This window comes from Sciurus vulgaris (genome assembly GCF_902686455.1).
Source record: "Sciurus vulgaris genome assembly, chromosome: 13".
NCBI classification, from domain to species: Eukaryota; Metazoa; Chordata; class Mammalia; order Rodentia; family Sciuridae; genus Sciurus; species Sciurus vulgaris.
Genome location: NC_136474.1, coordinates 37,372,291 through 37,395,413, shown reverse-complemented (window position 1 = coordinate 37,395,413; position 23,123 = coordinate 37,372,291). Strand labels below are relative to the sequence as shown.

General features: G+C 35.4%; 1 protein-coding gene across 1 annotated transcript in view; it reads right to left on the bottom strand.

Annotated features, from left to right (window-relative positions):
* Nucleotides 1-23,123, bottom strand: part of LOC306642730 (contactin-associated protein-like 3) — a 237,119-nt gene that overhangs the window by 17,195 nt on the left and 196,801 nt on the right. The window contains 7 exon segments of the mRNA XM_079108476.1: nt 7,089-7,176; nt 7,866-7,999; nt 9,203-9,433; nt 9,989-10,228; nt 12,559-12,777; nt 14,279-14,449; nt 19,984-20,111. Of these exon segments, the coding sequence (XP_078964602.1) occupies nt 7,089-7,176; nt 7,866-7,999; nt 9,203-9,433; nt 9,989-10,228; nt 12,559-12,777; nt 14,279-14,449; nt 19,984-20,111 (1,211 nt within the window).

Sequence of the window (23,123 nt, the reverse complement as noted above, 5' to 3'; positions counted from 1 at the left end):
CTGCCAAGTAGCTGAGATTACAGCTTTATGGCACAATGCCTGGCAAGGAAGTTTCTCTTATATTCTTATCTCTTATATTTTTACTATAAAAAGATATTAAATTTTTCAAATGCCTTTTCTGTGTCCACTGAAGTGGTACTGTGGTTTTTGTCTTTTATTCTGTTACCATGGTATATTATATTGGGTGATTTTTATCTGGTGAACCAACCTTAAATTCCTAAGGTAAAACTACTAAATCATGTAGTATCATATTTTTTTTAGTAAGAACACATTAATTTAAAATGATTTTTTTTTCCAGTGCTGGGGATGAAGCCCAGTACCTTGTGCATGCTAGGCAAGTGTTCTACAATTGGGCTAGATCCTCCATCCTGGAAGTTGAGTCTCGACCATTTTTTTCCAAAATACATCAGGGTAAATAATAATAGCAATAAGTTAAATTGTACATGGCTGCTATTTTTGTTTTGTTTTTGTTGTTGGCTTTTTTGTTCTTTTTTTTTTTTTTTGTACCAGGGATTATTGAACCCAGTGGTACTAAACCACTGAGTCCCATCCCCAGCACTTTTTATTTTTTATTTTGAGACAGGGCCTCACTAAGTTGCTTAGGGCCTCGCTAAGTTGCTGAAGCTGGCTTTGAACTTGCAATCCTCCTGCCTCAGCCTCCTGAGCCACTGGGATTACAGGTGTGCACCACCATGCCCAGCGGGACATGGATGCTATTTTATGTCTACATTCCCTATTATACTGAAAATCCTGTGGAGGCAGGTATAGTGTGTGTCTTTGTGCTAGGCATTTAAATGTCTATTAAAATATAAGTCTATATTAAAGACCAAAAAAAAAAAAAATCTGTAAACATGAAGACAGGTTATTTGAAAATAAAAAAGAAAATGTAAAGAGATGAAGAAAGCTTCTAGAATATATGAAATAGCATCAGAAGCACAAATACCCAGATTATAGAAGCTCAAAATGGAGAAGAGACAAAGGGTCAGAAAATTTATTTAAGGAAATAATGGCCATAAACTTTCCAAATCTGGAGAAAGATAAAAATATTCAGGTACAGGAATGTAAAAGGTCTCCAAGTAGAATCAATCCAAAGAAGCCTACACCAAGACACTATGATCAAAATGCCAAGAGCCAGAGAGAAAGAGAATACTGAAAACCTCAAGAGAAGAGAAACATATCACATATAAGCGAGTTCCACTAAGGCTAGTAGCAGGTTTTTCAGCAAAAAAAAAAAAAAAAAAAGTACAAAGAATGGATGATGTATTCAAAGTGCTCAAAGAAAAAATTGCCAAACAGGAATACTTTACCCTAAAAAGCCATTACTCAGAAATGAAAGAGAAAGATTACCCAGACAAAATTTGAGACAGTTCATTACCATCAGACCTGATTTACAAGAAGTGCCAAAGAGACTTTTTTCAAGATGAAAGCATAAACTTATAATTAGTAACATAAAAACATATTAAAGTATAAAACTCACTGGTAAAAGTAAGTACACATATTAGAAATACTGTAATGGTGGTATATAAATAACATATCATTGCTATGAAGGTTAAAAGATAAAATAACATAAGTGACAATAATTTGTTAAGGGATACAAAAAATTGTAAATCGGGACATTAAAACATAAAATATGGGGGGAAATAAAATAAAAATGTTGCTTTCCTTACATGATCAAAGTCAAGATGCTATCAGCCTAAAATAGATTCTTATCACTACGTTTTACATAAGTCTTACTGAAATTACAAAGCAAAGGAACTAAAAAGCACATCATGGTCATATGTGATAATCCCATAGCTTCCATTACACTCAAGAATAGAAAACTGAAAGCTAGTACTCTAAAATAAGGAACAAGAGAAAAGTTCACTCTTACTACTTCTGTTCAACGTAGTAGTGGAAATCTAACCAGAGCAATAAGGCAAGAGAAGGAAATAAAAAGTATGAAACTTGGGTGGGCACAGTGCTACATGCCTGTAATCCCAGTTACTTTGGGGTTGAGGCAAGAGGATTCCAAGTTCAAGACCTCACTTATAAGAAATGCCAAAGGAAATTTTTCAAGATGAAAGCAATAGATTTTGAGATGTGTCTCAAAATGAAAAATAAAAAGGTTTTGGGATGCAGTTCAGTGGTAAAGCACCCCTGGGTTTAATCCCTAGTACAAGACAAACAACACAATAACAACCATAAAAACTCCCCAAAAACTTAACAAAAACCAAAAACAAAGCAAAAAGCATCCAAATTGGAAAGCAAATAAGTTAAACTGTCCCTGTTTGCAGATGACATGATTTTATATTTTGGAAGTCCTGTAGACTCACCCAAAATCCACTGGAATTGGTAAACAAATTCAGCAAAGTTAAGGATACAATATCAACATGCAAACATCAGTAGATTTTCTGCACAAAACAACAAATTATTTGAAGAAGAAATCTTTTAAAATTCCATTTATGACATCTAAAAATAATTAAATTCTTAAGAATAAATTTAACTAAGGAGGTAAATGATCTGTACACTGAAAATCATAAAACATTTTGAAAGAAACTAAAGAAGATATTCCTGGATTGATATTCCTGGATTCAAAGAATTAATATTGCCAAAATGTCATCCTATCCAAAGCAGTCCACAGATTCAATGCAATCTGTATAAAAATTCCAATGATATTTTTTAAAGAAATAGAAAAGAATCCTAACATTTATACAGAATCATTAAAGATCAGGAATAACCAAAGGAATATTAAGCAAGTAGAATAAACCTGGGGTCATCACACTACCTGACTTTAAAATATACCACAAGGTATAGTAATCAAAATAGCAAAGTGCTAGAATAAAAACAGACATACAGACCAATGGCACAGAACAGAGAATCCAGAACTATGTACTTATAGCTAACTGATTTTTGACAAAGATTCCAAGAATACACAATGGGGAAAAGACAGTCTCTGCAACAATGGTGTTAGGAAAACTAGATATCCACAGGCAGAAGAATGACACTAGACTTTCATGTCACATCATACAAAAATCAACTCAAAATGGATTGAATAGTTCAACATCCAATCTAGAATTATAAAACCAGTATAAGAATAAATATGGAAAATGCTTCTTGATGACATTCTGGGCACTGATTCTTTGGATATGATCTAAGAAGCATAGGTATCAAAAGCAAAAATAGGTGGGGTTACACCCACCAAAAAGCTTCTGCACTGTAAAGGAAGCAGCAAACAGTCGATCTACAGAATGGAAGAAAACACTTGCAAAGTATGCATCTGATAAAGGGGCTAATACCCCAAACACATCAGGAACTCAACTCAAGAGGAAGAAAAGAAATAACACAATTAGAAAATGGGCAAACACCATGTAAAGACATTTGTCAAAAGAAGACATTCCTATGAATAATAAGTATACGAATAAACGCTTAACTTCACTAATCATCAGCAAAATGCAAATTAAAATTACATGAGATATCACCTTACACCTGTTAGTGGGATTATTATTACAAAGACAAATGATGATAAATTTTGGCAAGAGTGCAGAGAAAAGGGAATCCTTGTACATTACTGGTGGAAATAAAAATCACCTGTGACCACTCTGGAAAACAGAATGGGGTGCTTCAGATCATTAAAAGCATAACTACCATATGATCCAACAATCCTACTTCTGGGTATATATCGAAAGGAATAGAAATTATTATGCCAAAGAGATATCTCCACTCCTATGTTTATAGCAGTATTATTCATAATTGCCAGGACATATAATCAACCTAAGTGTCTATCAGGGGATGAATGGATAAAGACAATGTGGAACATGCACACAATGGAATACCACTCAGTCTCAACTGCTGAATTTGTTTACCAATTCTAGCAGTTGTGTGTGTAATATATAGGATTTTCTGAATACAAGGTCATATCATTTGAAAACAAACAATTTAATGTCTTTCTTTTACAGTTTGGATGCCTTTTATTCCTTTGTCTTACTAATAGCTCTATCTGGATTCCAGGAAATTCTATCATTTGCAACTACATAGATGAACCAGGAAGGCCCAGGTACAGAAAGAAAAGCACTTGGTGATTTCACTATGTGTATATGAAATGTAAAAGTTGAACTCAGAGCTGAGGACAGACTGGTGGTTACCAGGGTTGGTGGGGATGGGAGTTAGGGAGCTGTTGATGAAAGGATATAAAATAAAATATCTGAGAGTCTATTTTAAGCATTTTCCATACAAAAAAAGTGATAAGTATGTGAGGTGATGCATATGTTGATTACAATTTAGCCATTCCACAATGTACACTAATTTCAAAACACCATTTTTTACCTGATTCACTTATATAATTGTTTTCTATTTAAAATTTTAATTAAACAGTAAGTATTGAATAACTTGTCATAATTTAGTATGACTTTTTGTAAAATGAATGGTTCTCTCTTTAGTCTACCTGTTGGTCTATTTCACTCTAAGTTAATGAAATTAATTTAATTAAGTTAAAGACAACTCGCTGTCTTCAAATCTGAGAACAAAAGTGTGATCATCCTTAGTTTGTTAACTGAAAAGTAGCAGCTTGGAACAGAAGCCATCTTAAAATAAAGTTATCTAAAGCATAAAAATTTGTATTAGCCTTTAATTCAAGATGCATGCCTCTCCATAGAGATGAATGAAATATTTATTTTATTAGATCAATTGCTTCAGGCTATAAACTTCATTGTCAAATTTCAACTTTATTTTTTTACAACCTGAAATGACATGGTATTGAATATATCACTGGAATAAAAACATTAACATTTTTGGTCCCGTGCTACTGTCCTCTACATACTAATTGGTAGGAAAATTAAAGTTTATGTAATAAAATTTATCCTATTTTTTGACTAATATGAATGCTATTCATCTAATATGGTTCACTTCTTAATTTCCATAATCTATTGCATCTTTCTTTATAGACATTAAATCTGAAGCTAAATTCTATTTAAAACTATTCTTTTGCCAATTTCATTTACAGAAGACAACTTCCTATGGACGTTTTTGAACACAACTCATTTCTCCTGTCAGGCACTGAAGACACTAAGGGTAGAAAGTTAATTGTGTGTGTGTGTTTTGTTTATCAACTGACTCTGTCCTCGTGGTTGGAAAAAAGCAGACTTCTTATTCCTAGAGAGCACTGGGAATAAAGAGAAGTTGGCTCACTGAGGGCAGATAGGAACCACCTATGCACTCACAGAACACATCTACTCAGGAATGGTGCACCATCCACAGGACACAGCTCAGGAATGGTGCACCATCTACAGGAAAAATTTCTCATTTCTCTCAAACTAAATGTAGTCACCACAAGCCAGGACAGAGGGTAAAGATCAATAGCAAATTTTTAAAGAAGCAAAGTCTTTTCTACTTGTATGTTTTAAAAAATATACATATTGATAAATTATAGCTGTGTGTATGAATGAGATACAAAATGATGATGCTATGATTTTTTGTTACAATGTGGACTAACCAAATTAATTCAACCAACCCATCCATTACCTCAAACATTTTACTGTATTGAGAACATTCAAGATTCAGCCTCCTACTGACATTGAAATGTATAATATTCTACTCTTTAAAAAAAATCTATCTAAGGCTTTGTACTCCTTGATTATCTCAGCATTCACCAGCAAGTTAAAAACAATTATAGTTCAGCTGACTGCTGAAAACTGGGTTCCAACCACTGTTTTCTAAAACTCAATACTGCCTTTGAACTTTCTGGAATCTCACAACCTTCTCTAACCGTACTCTGTTATTCCATGGCTGACAATTGGAGCAGTTTCTTTCATCTTTTTCTCCAATTCCTTCTGGTTTCTTATACTATGCCACTTTCAAATGGAATTAAAAATATACTAATATCATGAAAACACGGATATCCAGAAATGCCCAGGAAGTGGAGCCGGTTTGCTAGAGACTAGGAAAATAACTAGGGGCACTTCTACACCAGGCTTCAACAGTAATGAACATCTCCCAACACAGAATGTGAAGCAACTATCATCATTTTTGTTTCTGTTTTAACTGGTTCAGTCAGATTTCCACACATAAGAAGTAGGGCTAGAGTAACAAATCATGTGAAAAGACCAACACTGCAAGCTGTTTGTCTTGTTAATAGAACATCAGGACTAGTTAGATTCTTTATCTACCTTGAAATTGTGATGACAATGCAGAATCACCACTTTGAGCTGAAATTCTCCAATCAATTCTTCCAGAAACTTGTAAGAAAGAATTCACATACCCTCCTCAATAAACTTAATGTCTCTCATGTGTGTGTGTGTGTGTATGTGTGTGCATGCAGTGCTGGGGATGAAACTCAGGGTGTTGCCCATGCTAGGCAACTGTTCTACCACTGAGCCATACCCCCAACCCTTAATCTGTATTTTTAATGTCATGTGACCAGCACAGAGCTGTCAGTTAGGCTGCACCATCTAAACTTCACACAGTTGTTTTTATCATGTATAGGAACACCTAGAGAGCACTGAGATTCATAATGCTTCCTTTAAAATAACTTTTAAAAATTAATTTTTATCTCTATTTAATTCATGTTGAAAAAAGAAAAATAAAGACAAAGAATTTGATGCCTAATTAGTAAAGTATGCTTTTATTTTATGGAAAATAACCACATGTAAAAAAATATCTGTGAGGTATTTAGGCTGTGATTTCACAAGAGTAGCTGAAAGTAACTGACATATCTCATTGCAACCCACAATTCTCTTCTCTTAATCTTATCTAGTTCTATCATTAAATGATTTCTGTATTTGACTCATGAATAGCATGTAATTTGCAAGTTTAATATTTGCTTTGATTTTGGCTTTTTGGAATTGTTAGAAAAATACCAAGTTTCTAATGTCATGCTGATTGCCAAGTGAGGGACGAGGAGTGGGAGAGTTTTTCAAGGAAGACTGCTGCTCCTCAGGCAGGAGGCACTTAGGACTACAGGTGCACACAGATAAGAGTATGGTTTCTACCTTGATTGTCACTCACTGAAAATTATGAACATGACAAGGAGCCTCTTTCAGCTTAGCAAAAGTTTCCTGCATTTGCAGTTCGGTGCTTCTGAGCCATGTCTTGTGGGGAGACACTCTTCCACTTACCTAAAATCATCCCCAACACAAGGGATTTGACAGCATTGAATTCTGTTCCTGACGACAGGGTGGCGTGTCTCCTTGCATCCTCATTAACCTATTAAACAGTCCACAAGAGGCAGACAGAGAAATGTGAGCAATTTGGATGATAAGAGGATGGGAATCAACGGCAGGCCAAGAAAAATGACAAAGATAAGTGATATGTTAGTGTAATCAGAAAGGTGAAAGAAACCAACTTCAAACAATAGATTATTTAGAATGGAGAAAACCCTTTCTTAAACAATTTCAATAATACATCGGATTCCAGTTATCCTCACTGTCCCTCTATTTTTATTCATGGTTTAAGTAGTTATAAGTGATACAATCCATCAGGAAATGCAATAAGGTATTTTAAATCTCAAAGTTTAATTTATTCTGGTGCTTTTTAAAAAATATATTCTCATTTTAAGCAATATCTTGACCTTTTGTTATGTTTAAATTGCTATAGCATGTTCTTTTGTGTAAAGTGGGAATGGGTTTGTCAACATTCATTATTATAAATTAGGTATTTCTCTATCAAGTCAAGTAAAACATGAGGACGACTTTGCATTTTAAATAGTTGCATTTTCAATTGTTAGTGCTTACTAACAAGAGCTTTGATAATCTCATTGCTAAACAAAACACTTCAATTATATGTTTGTACTAACAAGACTTAGAGAATAATAGTGCTAAATGTATATTTTTGTTATTAAGATGTATTATCAAAATTTTGCCTTAGGTCATACACTGTTGGATTTACTATCTTACCTCTATAAAGACCACTGCAGCTTCTCTGTTAATCTTCACATTGTGAAGTTGCCCATCAGCCAGATTTTTAAAATCAAAGTTAAAAACATCTGGTTCTTTGTGTCTGTCTAGCTTATACCTGATCTGCAAACTTCCTAAAGACAAGGAAAAAAAAAATACAGTTTTAACCAAAATTTTACAAAATTGTCCATGCAGATTCTGAATCACATTAAAAAAAATTTTTAATACAATTTGAAATCTATGGAGCATTATTTTGGGTGGAGCAATATACAATTCTCCTAGAAAAGTGATCATTTATGAGCTATTTTAGGGCCACATTCTAAATCCAATTACTATTTTAAAAGTTAATATCAAACAGATTATAATAAGCAGTCTCCTTTCCAAGATCCTCAATTTTTCTTAACTAAATGAAAAAGTATAAGTTGAGCATATGAGAACTCTGAGCAAAGCTCTAAGTCAATTATTAATGTGATAGTCATATTATTAAATGGTAAAAATGTAATACTGCATTAATGTTCAGGTTCTAGAACTTCTTTTAATCTGATTTCACTGTATTTTAATGTATTGTTGACATTTTCATAATTAATTTTTTCCTTACATGATCAGGATTTTTTTCCCTAATGTTTGCGCCATAACAAAGAAATAGGAAAAACAGAAATATGTGGTTTGTTGCAGTATCCAAATCTCTCATTTTACTAACTGTGCTCCTTCACAGATGGAGCTCCAAAATTCTCTTAATACCTATAATGAATCCTATGGTTTATACATATCCATGAAACTAGGTTAAGGAGGTTTGTTCTTCAACTGTACACTCCTGGAAAAGCCTTAGCAGGCTTGGGTTGGGTGGGTCACTCTCAACTTTTTCATAAATACATAACACCAATGATTTCTCAACTACTGATGAAGAACGTAGTATTTATCTGATGTATATGGATATTGGCTTTTCTATGGTTTAAGTACTTCTTTAATTTTTTCTTAGAAGGAGGTGGAAATATTTTCCACATATTAAACAAGCTATTTCAAAGTGAACTACAAAACTCATTTAGATAATTCATGCAGAGAAGCACAGGTCCCCTAGCAATTATAGGAGATACAGCTTCATACTAAACCCATAAAATAATCTAATGGTTATGGGAGAAAGGCATCTTAATTTAATTGTTGAAATGTTAACTTTTGCCGTAAACATTTGAGGTTATAAAGAAAAATAAGGCATCCCTAGTAAAGCCAGAGTTGGGAGCATGGTGTTGAATGTCCTGGTTTGAGGCTGGATCACTGAAAAGGGCCCGTGGCTTTACAGTCACACTTTTCTAATTCAGTCTCATGGTTCTCATACTCACCATTTGGGGCAAGAATAACTGAAAGGTACTCCTCGTGGAAGGAGCTCACATACAGCAGTAGGCTGGGAGTCCCTGTAGTTCGGAAGCTCAAGGTGGCTATTTCCCTGGTTAGTGTTAGCTCCTCATGAAATAAAGCTGCCAAGGAGCTGGAGTTTCCATTGAAGGTGTAGTTGTGATGCTCTTGAAAACTGTAGATCACCGAGGAACCAGCTCCAAAATAGGCAGAAATCTCTGGACAAGATTTTTGTTATGTTAGCAATATGTAAGGCAAGACGCTTGCTTCATGCACATTTTAAAAAAAACTCTAATCCCTCAGTATCCCAAGAGAGAAAATAATAATGGCATTTTATGGTTTCATTTTCTGTTTCATTTACTCTTAAAATTTTTAATAGTATTATTTATCCAATAAAATATTACACATAGATAACTCATTCTCCCTTACTCCCATAACTTGAAGTTATAACAATGAATATGTTACTGTTGCCTTCAAAATGCTTCATCTTAGATTTACATGAAATTAAATCTCTAGTCTAAATGTGTGATTCAGAGATTATTGCTCTCCGTAGGGTGTTTCACTACGGTAGTCCAGAAATGCCTGTTACCAGAGCTAACAGAAGTAGTCACTGCCTCTCAAAAACGATTCATATCTTTTCCCAAATTGCACAGAGGATTTGGGACAGAAACTATTTCAAATCATCACATAGAGTTGCTTTGTCCTTTCTTAGTAGCATCAAATGCCAGAACATTCTTCATGCTATCCCTGTAACTTGCTTCTTGGCCACTCACCATGTGAGCAGAATGGGCCCTCATAGGCAGAGGAGGCACAGTCGCAAGTCACCCCTCTGTGCTGTTCTCGGCATCTCCCACCATTGAGACACAAGTGTCCATAGCTGCTGCAGTGTCCTGAACACCCTGGCTCCACTCCTGGCGTCACCTTGGCTCTTTCCTCCAGGTCCAGAGCCATCCCGTTCAACTGCAGGGACCGAATGCACCCCAGAAAGCCCCTCTGCCTGCTGGCGGTTCCACCTGCAAGGGAAACACTGCAAATGGCAGCAAGTTCCTCCTGTGCTATTGGCAAGTCGACACTGTCCACCTGAGGCCTTGTGGAGAAGATCAAAAACCAGGACCTTTAAAAATGTTCTCTAAACAAATGCAATTTTGAAAACATAGACTGTGACCAAATGTTGAGAATTATTAAACGGCACTGAACAAATCACAAATATAAATATACTTTTAATAGTTGAACTTAGTAAATATTCTAAAAATACTTTTTCAAGTTACATTTAAAAAGATATTTACATTTTTCCTTTATAAACACAAAATAAAGATCCCTGATCATTTTTAAATAGCTTAAATTTATAAAAACTATGATGTGCCTTGAAAGGTTATATAGCTGAAAATCTCTCTATATATGAACTTCTTCATTTGAAGAGCTCTCAGCACTAAAGTTGTGAAGAGGAACCGAGGAGGGAGCAACAAAGAAGATACTAGGGTGAAACTATGATCCTATGACCCTAGGCCTACTGGCTGGACCCCAGTACTTCAGAGTCATGGTGGTGTAACATAACCTGAACACTATGCACTGCTGTTTTTTTCTTATGTCTCATGTGAGTATAAGGTGATAATTCTCAAACATGAAAGCACAGGTATTAACTGCAGAGCTTGTTAAAAAACACAGATGTGGGGCTTATATCTAGGGTACCCCCAAATCTGAACTTTCAACTAGCTTCTCAAAGCATTAGAAATCTTACCCTAGTAGGGATGCTAATTCTAAGTGAATTTCATGCAAACTTGGCTTCAAGAAATTTCATTAATTATCCTTAGGATTATAAATCAGAAAATAAAATCATTTAAACTGAGCTGTAGTTTGATGATTTGAAGTGAAGCTTTATACCAATAAGAACTAATTGTGCTTGACATCAATTTTTAAGGAATCATGGGTTATATACTCCCCACCCTCCCACACACAATCACTTGAATTCACTGAATAGCATTAGACCCTCTGTGGTGTAGGTATCTTCCAGCTTATTAATTTGTGATTTATATTTGTTTTATTGGACTTTACTCTCATTTACTTTAAAAGACACGAGAAATGACTGAGAGCTACTTGGTTCATCTGCTTACTTTTCCAAATTAGAATAAAGTTGCTTGAAAAATAATGTAATGAAACATTTTTTCCTTTGGGAAAAACAAACAAAAATAAAATAACCAAAAAAAAAAAAAAAATACAGGGAAGATTTCCCATTGTCCAGAACTATCTCTCTACCAATCCTCTGTACTGGGAATGAAACCAGGGACCATTTAATCACTGAGATACATTCCCAGCTCTTTTTAAAATTGTTATTTAATTTAATTTTTTTTTTTTTTTTATTTTATTTTGAGAGAGGGTCTCACCAAGTTTCAGAAGCTGGCCTCAAACTTGTGATCTTCCTACCTTTGTCTCACAAATCACTGGGATTATAGTCATGTGCTCCTTGGTCAGTAGCACATGATTACAGTCAGAGCTGTAATCTTTAAAGGATAGGCAGAGGAATAAAGAAGTCAGACATGGTCATGAACATGACTAGTGTGAACATAGAGAAGCAGAGGTGAATTAGGACAAAGGAAGTAAGGAGCTAGAAGGGCGGACTTCGTGCCAGGGACAGACACACCAAATGACTTCTGTGTCTTGGTCTCCTGTAGTCTGTTTTAGAGGGTACCCTGGAGGATTCGGTCCCAAATGCAAGGCAGGTTCTCTAATTCCACTGAGATATGAAATAGAAGAAGTGGATAAAAATGGCTAAATGTTCTATAAAATAATATTGTTGAGAAATATCTGAAGAAAATGCAAATTGGCTATCACATTGAGTATAAATTTGGAAATTAGCCCAACACATGTAGATTTCTAATTGGGTCAGTTTGGGTTTCTGTGGTTCAAGTCAGTCAATCTCTCTGAGGCTGCATTATCTTGTCACTAATGGGTGCAAAAGCATCTGTGAAAGGATATATTAAATATTAAGTATAAAGGTCTTGCAAATGGTGCCACAGTCTCCGCTGTCATCATTGCTGTTTGCTATTATCACTGTTTTTTTTTTTTTTTAATACTAATGATTGAACCTAGAGATAGAGATCTTAACCACTGAGCCCCTTTTTATATTTTATGTAGAGACAGGGTCTCATTGAGTGGCTCTTAGTGCCTTGCTAAGTTGCTAAGGCTGGCTTTGAACTCGTGATCCTCCTGACTCAGTCTCCTGAGTCGCTGGGATTACAGGCATCACTGCTATTTTTTTGTTGTTGTTGTTTGTTTGTTTGTTTATATTTTCTTTTAGTCCAGTTGCACTTAAAGCACAGATCAGTTAAAAACCAACAGTACTCACCAATGAAAAGCTGGCTGTTGAGCTGCAAGCGGAGGTGCCCACCAGTGGGGGCAGGTTGAAACTTTTGAGGGAGCTGATCCACTTGGAGAGATGCTTCTTTAACATTCCTTTCAGCCCTTACGTGGTGCCAGCGGTTGTCATTAAAGGGAGTGGGTGACCATACTTTGACCTCACAAGGACCATTCCCCACATCAAAGGAAAAGGTCACTTCTGTGGGAGCTGGAAAGCATAGATATGAAAGTTAATTAGAAAGGAAGAAAATGTAGTCCTGAATGGACATGAGAACAGTATCATGGCATGCTTATAATGAACAGGGTAGTGATGCAAGAAAGTATTACTTGGGGTTGGTGAGAAGGGAAAAATAAATTTGAATCCTAGAGAAAGAAAAACAAAACTGATTTTAATACATTCTTCCTCAGAGTTTGTTGTGGTTTAGATATGAGATGTACCCCAAAAACTCATGTGTGAATCAATGCGAAAGGGTTTAGAGGTGAAGTGATGGGGTTATCAAAGCCTTAACCTAATCAGTGTGTTAATCCATTAATAGGAATTAACTAATAATAAGTAACAGTAGGCAGGTAGGGTGTGGCTGGAGGAGGTTGGTCCTTGGGGACATGCCTTTGGGGCTTATATTTTGTTCTTAGTAAGTAGAGCTCTTTCTTTGCTTCCTAGTACCAGGTCCTGAGTTGCTTTCCTTCTCCACTCTCTTCAGCCATCATGTTGTACCTCATCTCAAGCCCCAAAGATTAGAGTTGGTCATCTATGGACTGAGACCTCTGAAACCATGAGCCCTCAAATAAACTTTTCCTCCTCTAATTGTTCTTGTCAAGTCTTTTGGTTACAGCAGTGAAAAAGCTGACTAAAACATAGTTTATTATTCATCTTGCTAAGCTCTAAACAGCAGAGATATTTACCTATAGAAAGAAATCTAGCAGGTGATCTGGCTTCAAATATAAAAGATTTTGCTTAAAGGTGATTTTAAACTTCATATGATTTAAAAAGCTTTAAGTGAAAATTTTGACAAAAGAAATAAGAAATAAAGATTTGAAATAAGAAATGAGGATTTGCACATATGACTATATAATGTGACCAGTCAATGCAATCAAATAATTTTTAATTTAGTAGAAATTAGTTACTTGACCAGTCTGGTTTGATCTCCTGACTTCACACAGAAGTAAGGTAGCAGTATGTTGTATGTCTCATGAGTTGTTGTTTCCCTCTTTACTTGCTATGGTTTGGGTGAGTGAGCCCCAAAGGCCCCGGTGTTATTAAAGCCTTGGCCATCAGTGTGGCACTATTGGGAAGTGGTGCAACCTTTGGGAGGCAGGACCTTCCAGGGAGGTCTTAATGTCTTTGGGAGGGTATGGGGCCCTGGTCCTTTCCTTTTTCTCTTTCTTTCCTGGCTCATGAGGTAAACATATGCTCCCATGATGATGTGCTGCCCTCACTAGCGGTCCAACACTATGGGGTCACTCTATTTTGGGCTGAAACCTCTAGAATCTTGAGATAAAATAAACCTTTCTAAGTTAATTAGCTGAGATATTTTGTTAAAAGGATAGAATACTGACTTTTTAAGATGAATATCTAAAATCATGAAATTTTAGTATTTATAAAAATATACTTAATAAGGAAGCATGGCAGCATATTAGGAATGAGAATACTAATGGATTTACTGCTCATCGCTGAGCATCCTGTGGCTTTGTCGGCAGTGGCAACTCACCGCCCAGCTCTAGCCTGATAAAGTCTGTAATGCCCAGGTTCTCTACAAACACCCCAGAAGAAGCTGTTGTCTTAAAAAAGAAGGACACATCAGCACTGAGCTCTCCACGGAATGTAGGGAAATGAAGATATGAAGTCTCAGTATTGAAGGAAGCTGAATTCCAAAACGAATCTGTTTAGAAGAAGAAAAAAAAAAAAATGATCACGAGTGAAAGTAATAGCAAAACAATTGCATTTTATGTTTCTAGCATTTGTTTTTACCAATGAATGCATTACTTACTCATGGAAGTCTTCATTGTGAGGTTCTTCGGGACATGAAGCCATGACATGAATATTTAAACGGTATTACTTACATTGTTAAGATTCTGTACATGGATAACTGAGTAGAGGGATAATACAGAAATGGTCTGTATTTTTAAACACAATTTTACTTATAATTTAAGGAGTAAAAATGACTCTTTTTAAATTTTAACACATGCATTAATTTGTGTTACTTTTGCCAAAATTGGGAAATTTCCTTCCTTCTATCCCCCCAAATCACTCTTTCTCCCTCATACCTAACCCCTGGCAGTCCCTCTCTGTCTCTAGAGTTTGCCTTTTCCAAAGGTCATATAAACGGAGTGAGGTACTTCATAACCTTTCAAGACTGGCTCCTTTCACTCAGTAGAATGCCTTTGAGATCCACCAACAACGCTGTTGTACATATCAATATCTGCTTCTTTCTCCTGCTGACTTCCCTGAAGTGGATAGGCTATATAGTTTGACCACACTGAAGAACAATGAGCATCATTTTCAGACTTGGGAACAGAACTACTATAACATTTGTGTACATTTTTTCTGATGAACATAAGTTTTCATTCCTCCAGGTTAGTAAATACCCCAGAGAGGAATTTCTGGATCATATGGTAGGTATGTATGTAACTCTACAAGAAACTGTCAGTTTTCTAGAGAGGCTGTGTATTATTATTTCCATCAACAATGTATAAGAGATTTGGTTGTTTTTACATCATCACCAGCACTTGATATTGTCAGTTTTTATTTTTTTTATTTTTTTATTTTTTTAGCAATTCACATTGGAGTGTTGTGGTACCACATTTTTGGCTTAATTTGCCTTCCCTAATGGTTGATGTTGTATAACATCTTTACATGTACATCTGTGCCATTCTTTTTTCTTTCTGAAATGTCTGCTTAGTTTGGGGAGATTCAACATCTTTCCTATGTTGAATTTTCCAATCATGGACACAGTATGTCTCCTCACTTATTTACATTACTTGATTCTTGTCTTCGATCTTTTATAGATTTCAAGTTAACACATTTTGTTACATGCCAGAAGGGTTTGTGTGTGTGCATGTGTGTGTGTTTAAATTTGAGATTTTCTGTGAAAATAGTTATATATATATGAGCATGGGAGCAAGAAAGAAAAGCATTTTCCACATATACATATATGTACATATATATGTATTTGTGAGTAGAATTTTCTTTGTTTCCAATCTGTACATATTTATTTATCTTATTACATAATTGTGCTGCTTAGGACTTTCATTATGATAGAATTGTTGAATATAAGTGATGAAGTTGGATAACTTTATCTTGTTCTCAGTCTCAGGGAAAAAGAATTCAGTTTTTTACTATTAATTACATCCTTGCTTTATTTGGTGTAGATATTCTTTCTTGGGCTAAGAAAGTTATATTTCTGGTTTGCTAAGAATTTTATTATAAATGCTAGCATGATCTAAATTATTATGCTGCATTAGTTATCCTGATAATTCAGGATACCATGTTTAAATCAATCGATTCAGAAAAACACCTTAACATGTAATTTTTATTATCTAGACTGTTAATCATAACATTCAGAAACACTAGGACTTTCTCCCAGAGCAATCCCTTGTGCAGGGTCCCGTGGAGGACCTTGTTTCCATAGGCCCCACCAGGACCTTCCTGTCTCAGAGGTCAGCATGGTGGCTGTTGGCCTTGGTGGACACTGTATTTTGGTTCTTCCTCTGATTCAGGCAAAATTGTTGGGTCTGGGCAGAGGACTGATGTGATGAGATGGCATTTACCCTGGTGGCTGTGCTCAGAACAAGCCTGAGTGAACAGAGTCAGGCAAGCAGAACATTTCTTGAATGGAACAACAATCTAGGTCAGGGAGCAATGGAGATGGTGAGATGTGGTCAGATTCTGGATCCATTCTTGAAGTTAGCAGCATCAGGATTTGCTGATGAATTGGATGTGAGTTGTAATGAGAGTGTGAGAGGAAGAGAGAAGGTACAAATGACCAATGGTCTCAGTTTAAGGGACAGGGAGAAGAATGGAATTGCTGTGCCCCAAAGTAGGGAAGGTTGTGGAAATGCTCTTCTTTCTCACTTCCATGCTTTGTCAGGGTTATACTGAAGTACATATCAAGATGCAAGCAGAGCCGCATCGTCTAGTCAGATGCACAAACCTGAAGCTCAGAGACTGGACTTAAGGTATAAATGGGGTCACTGAGTATTTAAAGCCAGGAGACTGATGGGAAGAAATCAGTCTCATGCTGAGAAAGACAAGGTTAAGGAGGGGAACCAAGAGCATCCTAACGTGAACCTATTAATGAGATAAATATTGTAGAAAAGAGGAAGCAAAGAGGAAAGGAGGGAAATGAGGACTTTGTGTTATGCTGGCTGCCAAGTAAGGAAAGTGAATTAAAAAGTGAATAATGATGGAGTCCAAAGTGGCTGTCTAGTCCATTAAGAGGAAAACTGAAAAATAATAATTGGATTTAACAACAACAGGGTCACACTAGTTACCTAGAACAGAGCAGTTTCTCGGGAGTGAGGGAGGAGCAGACTTAATGGAGTTTATTTGGAGAAACTAAAAGGATAGGAATTGACACGTTTTACTTTTTGTTTTTCAGGAAGTTAGGGTCATCAAGGTTCCTGGGTAACATTCAGAATTAATTAATACATGATAGGATTAATTAATACCTAATGGTATTCTGCCTATAATGGCCTCTGCCCTTTTGATTTCTCATTATCTTCTGAGTTTTAGGCCTATCAGCATTCATCAAAGTACTTGTACTTAGAACATAGTAGATCCCTAATTGTATAATCCAAAGTCTGAAATGATCCAAAATCATAAACTTTTTGATACTGACAAGTAGAAAATTTCACACCTGACCTCATGTGATGAGTTGCATTCAAATGTAGGTGAACTGAAAATAATGTGTGAAATCAGTGCAATGTGCATAAGGTATATAAAAAGCAGGAATGAATTTACTGTTTTGACTTAGGTCTCATTCCCAAGATTTCTCATTATATATATGCAAATATCCCCAAATCCAAACAAACAAACAAAAAACCTGAACTCTAAAATGATTCTGGTCCCAAGTATTTTAGATCAGGAATTTAAAAGAATTAAAAGTTTGCTGCCAAGCACAGTGCACATGCCTATAATGCCAGAAGTATTGCAAGTTTGATGCCAGTCTCAGCAATTTAGAGAGACCCTCAGCAACTTGAGACCCTGTCTTAAAATAAAAAATAAAAAGGGCTGGGGACATGGCTCAGTGGGAAAGCACCCTTGGATTCAGTCCCCAGTATGGGGGGGGAAAAAAAAAACCAGAAAGAAAGAAAAAGTTTGTTAACCAAGTGACAAATTATTTTGATGATTCCATTAATCTTTACAGCTGTAGTCTTATTTAAATACAGCACAATTTTTATACATAAGTGATGAGTCTCTGGAAAGAAAATTTAGGAAAACTACCCCATTCACAATAGCTTTGAAAAAAATAAAATACTTGGGAATCAATCTAACAAAAGAGGTGAAAGATCTATACAATGAGAACTACAGAACACTAAAGAAAGAAATTAAAGAAAACCTTAGAAGATGGAAAGATCTCCCATGTTCTTGGATAGGCAGAATTAATATTGTCAAAATGGCCATACTACCAAAAGTGCTATACAGATTCAATGCAATTCCCCAATTAAAATCCCAATGATGTACCTTACAGAAATAGAGCAAGCAATCATGAAATTCATCTGGAAGAATAAGAAACTCAGAATAGCTAAAGCAATCCTTAGCAGGAAAAATGAAGCTGGGGATATAGCAATACCAGAACTTCAACTATACTACAAAGAAATATTAACAAAAACAGCATGGTATTGGTACCAAAATAGACAGGTAAATCAATGGTACAGAATAGAGGACATGGACACAAACCCACATAAATACAATTTTCTCATATTTTTGACAAAGGGGCCAAAAATATGCAATGGAGAAAAGATAGCCTCTTCAACAAATGGTGCTGGGAAAATTGGAAATCCATATGCAACAGAATGAAACTAAACCCATATCTCTCACTGTGCACAACACTAAACTCAAAATGGATTAAGGACCTCGGAATCAGACCAAAGACTCTGCATCTTATAGAAGAAAAAGTAGGTCCAGATCTTCCACATGTTGGCTTAGGATCAGACTTCCTCAACAGGACTCCCACAGCACAAGAAATAAAAGCAAGAAACTGGGATAGATTCAAACTAAAAAGCTTTCTCTCAGCAAAGGAAACTAACAGCAATGCGAAGAAAGAACCTACAGAGTGGGAGAAAATCTTTGCCAATCATACTTCAGATAGAGCACTAATCTCCAGAATCTATAAAGAACTCAAAAAACTAAACACCAAGAATACAAATAACCCAATCAACAAATGGGCTAAGGAAATGAACAGACACTTCACAGAAGAAGATGTACAAGCAATTAACAGATATATGAAAAAGTGTTCAACATCTCTAGTAATAAGAGAAATGCAAATCAAAACCACCCTAAGATTCCATCTCACCCCAATTAGAATGGCAATTATCAAGAATACAAGCAACAACAGGTGTTGGCGAGGATGTGGGGAGAAAGGTACACTCATACATTGCTGGTGGAAAGCAGTGTGGAGATTCCTTAGAAAACTTGGAATGGACCCACCATTTGACCCAGCTATCCCACTCCTTACCTAAAGGACATAAAATCAGCATACTACAGAGATACAGCCACATCAATGTTCATGGCTGCTCAATTCACCATAGCCAGATTGTGGAACCAACCTAGATGCCCTTCAATTGATGAATGGATAAAGAAACTGTGGCATATATATACAATGGAATTTTACTCAGCCATAAAGAATGATAAAATTATGGCATTTGCAGGCAAATGGATGAAATTGGAGAATATCATGCTAAGTGAGATAAGCCAATCTCAAAAAACCAAAGGATGAATGATCTCGCTGATAAGTGGATGATGACACATAATGGGGGGTGGGAGGGGTTAGTGTTAGGGTTAGAGTTAGGGTTAGGGAAGGGGGCAAGAATGGAGGAAGGAAGGACTGTATAGAGGGAAAAGAGGGGTGGGAGGGATGAGGGGAAAGAAAAAAATAACAGAATGAATCAAACAACATTACCCTATGTAAATTTATGATTACACAAATGGTATGCCTTGACTCCATGTACGAACAGAGAAACAACATGTATCCCATTTGTTTACAATAAAAAAAAATAAATAAATACAGCACAAAAGAGATTATATTACCCAAAAGTAATATAATTTATCTTTTTTCTCCAATATAATTATATTTTTTATGTTAATATATTCCTATGAAATACAGATGACTAAAACAGATAGTCTTTTTATAAAAAGTTAATCTCTCATAAAACATTGACCATGTATTATTAGGCCCCTCTGACTGCTACTTACTGTCCCCTTGGCAGAGCAGAGGCCCCAGGGTATAAGCTGCTTCAGAGTGTGGCCGGCCTGCATCTGTCATCACAACCTGAGTGACTGGCAAGTGCTCCTTATGGGAAAGGACTCCAGTGTCACTGGTCCTAGGAAATAAACACAACCATCTCAACATTATTCAGAATAACATGAGAAATTATAATTTTTCATTGCAGTTCAAGAGGTATTAAGCAAATTTGTAAATACATATAAGAGGGAAATCAAACTGCTCATCTTAACACTTAAAAGCATAAGCATGTATCTGAGGATAGGAGACCACTGTTCATGCACCTGACCACTGAGAAGGAAGTGGACAAGTTCAGAAATGTGGTCATGGGTGCAGGTGTGAGGTTACATTCTTAAAGCAATTAAGTGGCTCATGAGATTCTGTCCAGTTCAACCACTGTGTAGAATTTAAATCCAGAAGTTACGCAAAGAAAAGCAATCTGCCTTCACAAATACAAACAAGACAAAGGACACCTGACAAGATTTAGAATTTCAATCCTCATCATTTTATTACAATAGTCTCCATTTATCTGTGGTTTCACTTTCTGCAAGTTCAATTACCCATGGTCTGCCTTGTTGAAATACATTATTTGTTTTGACTCTTTCAAGGGAGAGAACCACATTCACTTAATTTTTATCATAGTATATTGTTACAATTAGTTATTATTATTAATCTCTTACTGTGACCAATTTATGAACTTTATCAAAAATATATTTTATATACATGAAAAAAACAGCATGTATATATGTAAACATAGTACATATACATCTACCTGTGCATATACTGTGTGTACATATACTTTGTTCAGTACTATGTGTGATTTCAGGCATCAATTGGGGTCTTAAGGATATGGGGGGACTCTTGTACTAAAGCTTTAAAAATTCCTATTGTGGTTATTAGATACTTCCCTACTTGCTGATGTCATAAACTTAAAAACAAAAAAATTATACTGACTCAAAACCAAGATGAAGGTAGGACAGGTGCTCAAAATTAATAGGTGAGATAATGTATGAAAAGTGCTTTGTCAACTTTTGTCACCGTCCACTCATTCAACAAACACTTGTTCAACATTTTCTATCTGCCAGGATCTGTGTGTTGGGGATATGGACCTAAAAAACACTATCAGTACCCCTAGGAAATCTAGTGGATACTATCAATATAATAATAGCAGCAGTGATATTATTATTATGTAATTTAGTATATGGGTAAACATTAATATCTATGTTTCCAATACAGAAAGGATTAGAATAGGAGCCAGAGTCCCTGGATGGTAAGCTGGTGATCAACAACTTCCCCTCTGGGTAAAATAAGATTTTCCTATACCTTTTAAGCTGTCTGTACTTTTTATTGTATACTTTAATTACATATGCATTTATAATTTATGGACAAGTAAATTTTTATCTAGTTTATCTTTTTGATATCCCATATCTGTGTAGAAACTAGTAAGTCTTAATTCCTAAGAATTACAAAGTTCTCACTTACTCCAGAGTATACAAGTTGAAGCATAGAAAAATATCACTTTCGCAGGTAAAAAAAAAAAAAAAAGAAAAAAATCCAGGAATTTAACATGGTTCAACCTAATAGCTCTACAGAAATGAATCTGAGTAATTTATTAATCATTCCAATTCTATTTAGCCACAAAATATTCTTTTGAGATAGAAAAGTTAAAATTACTAAAACTTTACTTGTTTAAAATAGTAAAGTAACTGGTACTGCATATGGTGTTATGAAAAATAGGAGATGAATACCCTGTAATTTAAAAAAGAGTTTTATTGAATCAATTCATTTCAAAATATTAGACTAAATAAGTAAGACCCTATGTTTCCTGCTAAGCAGAAAACACACAAGCAGATTATAACAAGCACATCAACATCTGGTTTGTCATAGATCAGGTGTTAGAAAGTACCACCAGACTATGGGGGAAGTTGGTCTGGGAACTTGTTTTATTACAAGGTTAACCTTGTAAATTAAGTACCTATTTGTAAATGTTACATGTTAATTCCTGTGATTCCCATTTTAATAAAATATTTTAAAGGAAAAATAAGTGTTTTCGTTATTCATTGAGGATCCTTGAATAACTGAGGAACCATTCAAAAGCTATGCTTTCCAATGTAATAAAAACTGCAACTTAATTCTGTCTTTGATATTAACAATGTATATACAGAGTTCTGAAAATTCACAAGCAAATCATAATGTTTGTAGTATGCGTTAACACAGATTTTATTGTCTGTAAAGTACTTTAGTAACTCTGAGGGAGTTTTTAACAATTTTATTAAAAAATTTTCTCATTAGTACAGGTCATTATCAACTGCTTATGTTTTATGCAGGATACTAATTGTCATGGTCACCAGACTCAGTAAATCATTCAGTAAGAGAATTTCCAAACCCATTTTCTTTATGTTTTTAGTTTCTAATGCTCTAGAAATAATTCTTACCCTTCATTGTTTCAAAGGATGTTTTTTGGTGGTAAAACAGAACTTTGACTACTTTGTGCTACTGGGAAAGATACAGTGGGGAAATGCTAGGTTCATAATTCACAATTGTTCCAATGAAAGGGGTGTGCATACCAGATAATTACCATCCAGAATTACATACTTTGCCAGCTTGGACTTTCTGTTGACTTTCACTATTCCATGTGCACATCCCCCGGGCAGACCCACACTACATTAATTACTGCATCATTGAAATAAAGCTTCATGTTAAATACGTTAGGTCTGCCCACCTAGTTTCCATCTTCACTGTGGTCCTAGCTTCTTTCCCCCCACTGTTTATATAGAGTTTAGAGCCATGTTGGAAAAAATCATAAACAAATATTTGGCATTTGTCTGGATTTAAATCAAAGAAAGCACCTGAGGGAGAGGTATCCAGTTTTCTTAAGCATGGCAGTAGAATCTTATTTCCATTCATTTAGGTCCTCTTAAATTCTCATGATCAAGTTTATGCTATCTTTTCCATCAAGGACTTACATTTTTTTTTTCATCTTTATTCCAAGTTGTCATACCCTTTGCTGATTATGCAAATAGTTTTTATAACATTCTCTTATGGAGTCATGTTCTTCATAGGAATTCAAATTCAGCTGCTTTACTAGATTCCCATTAATTTTAATAATTTT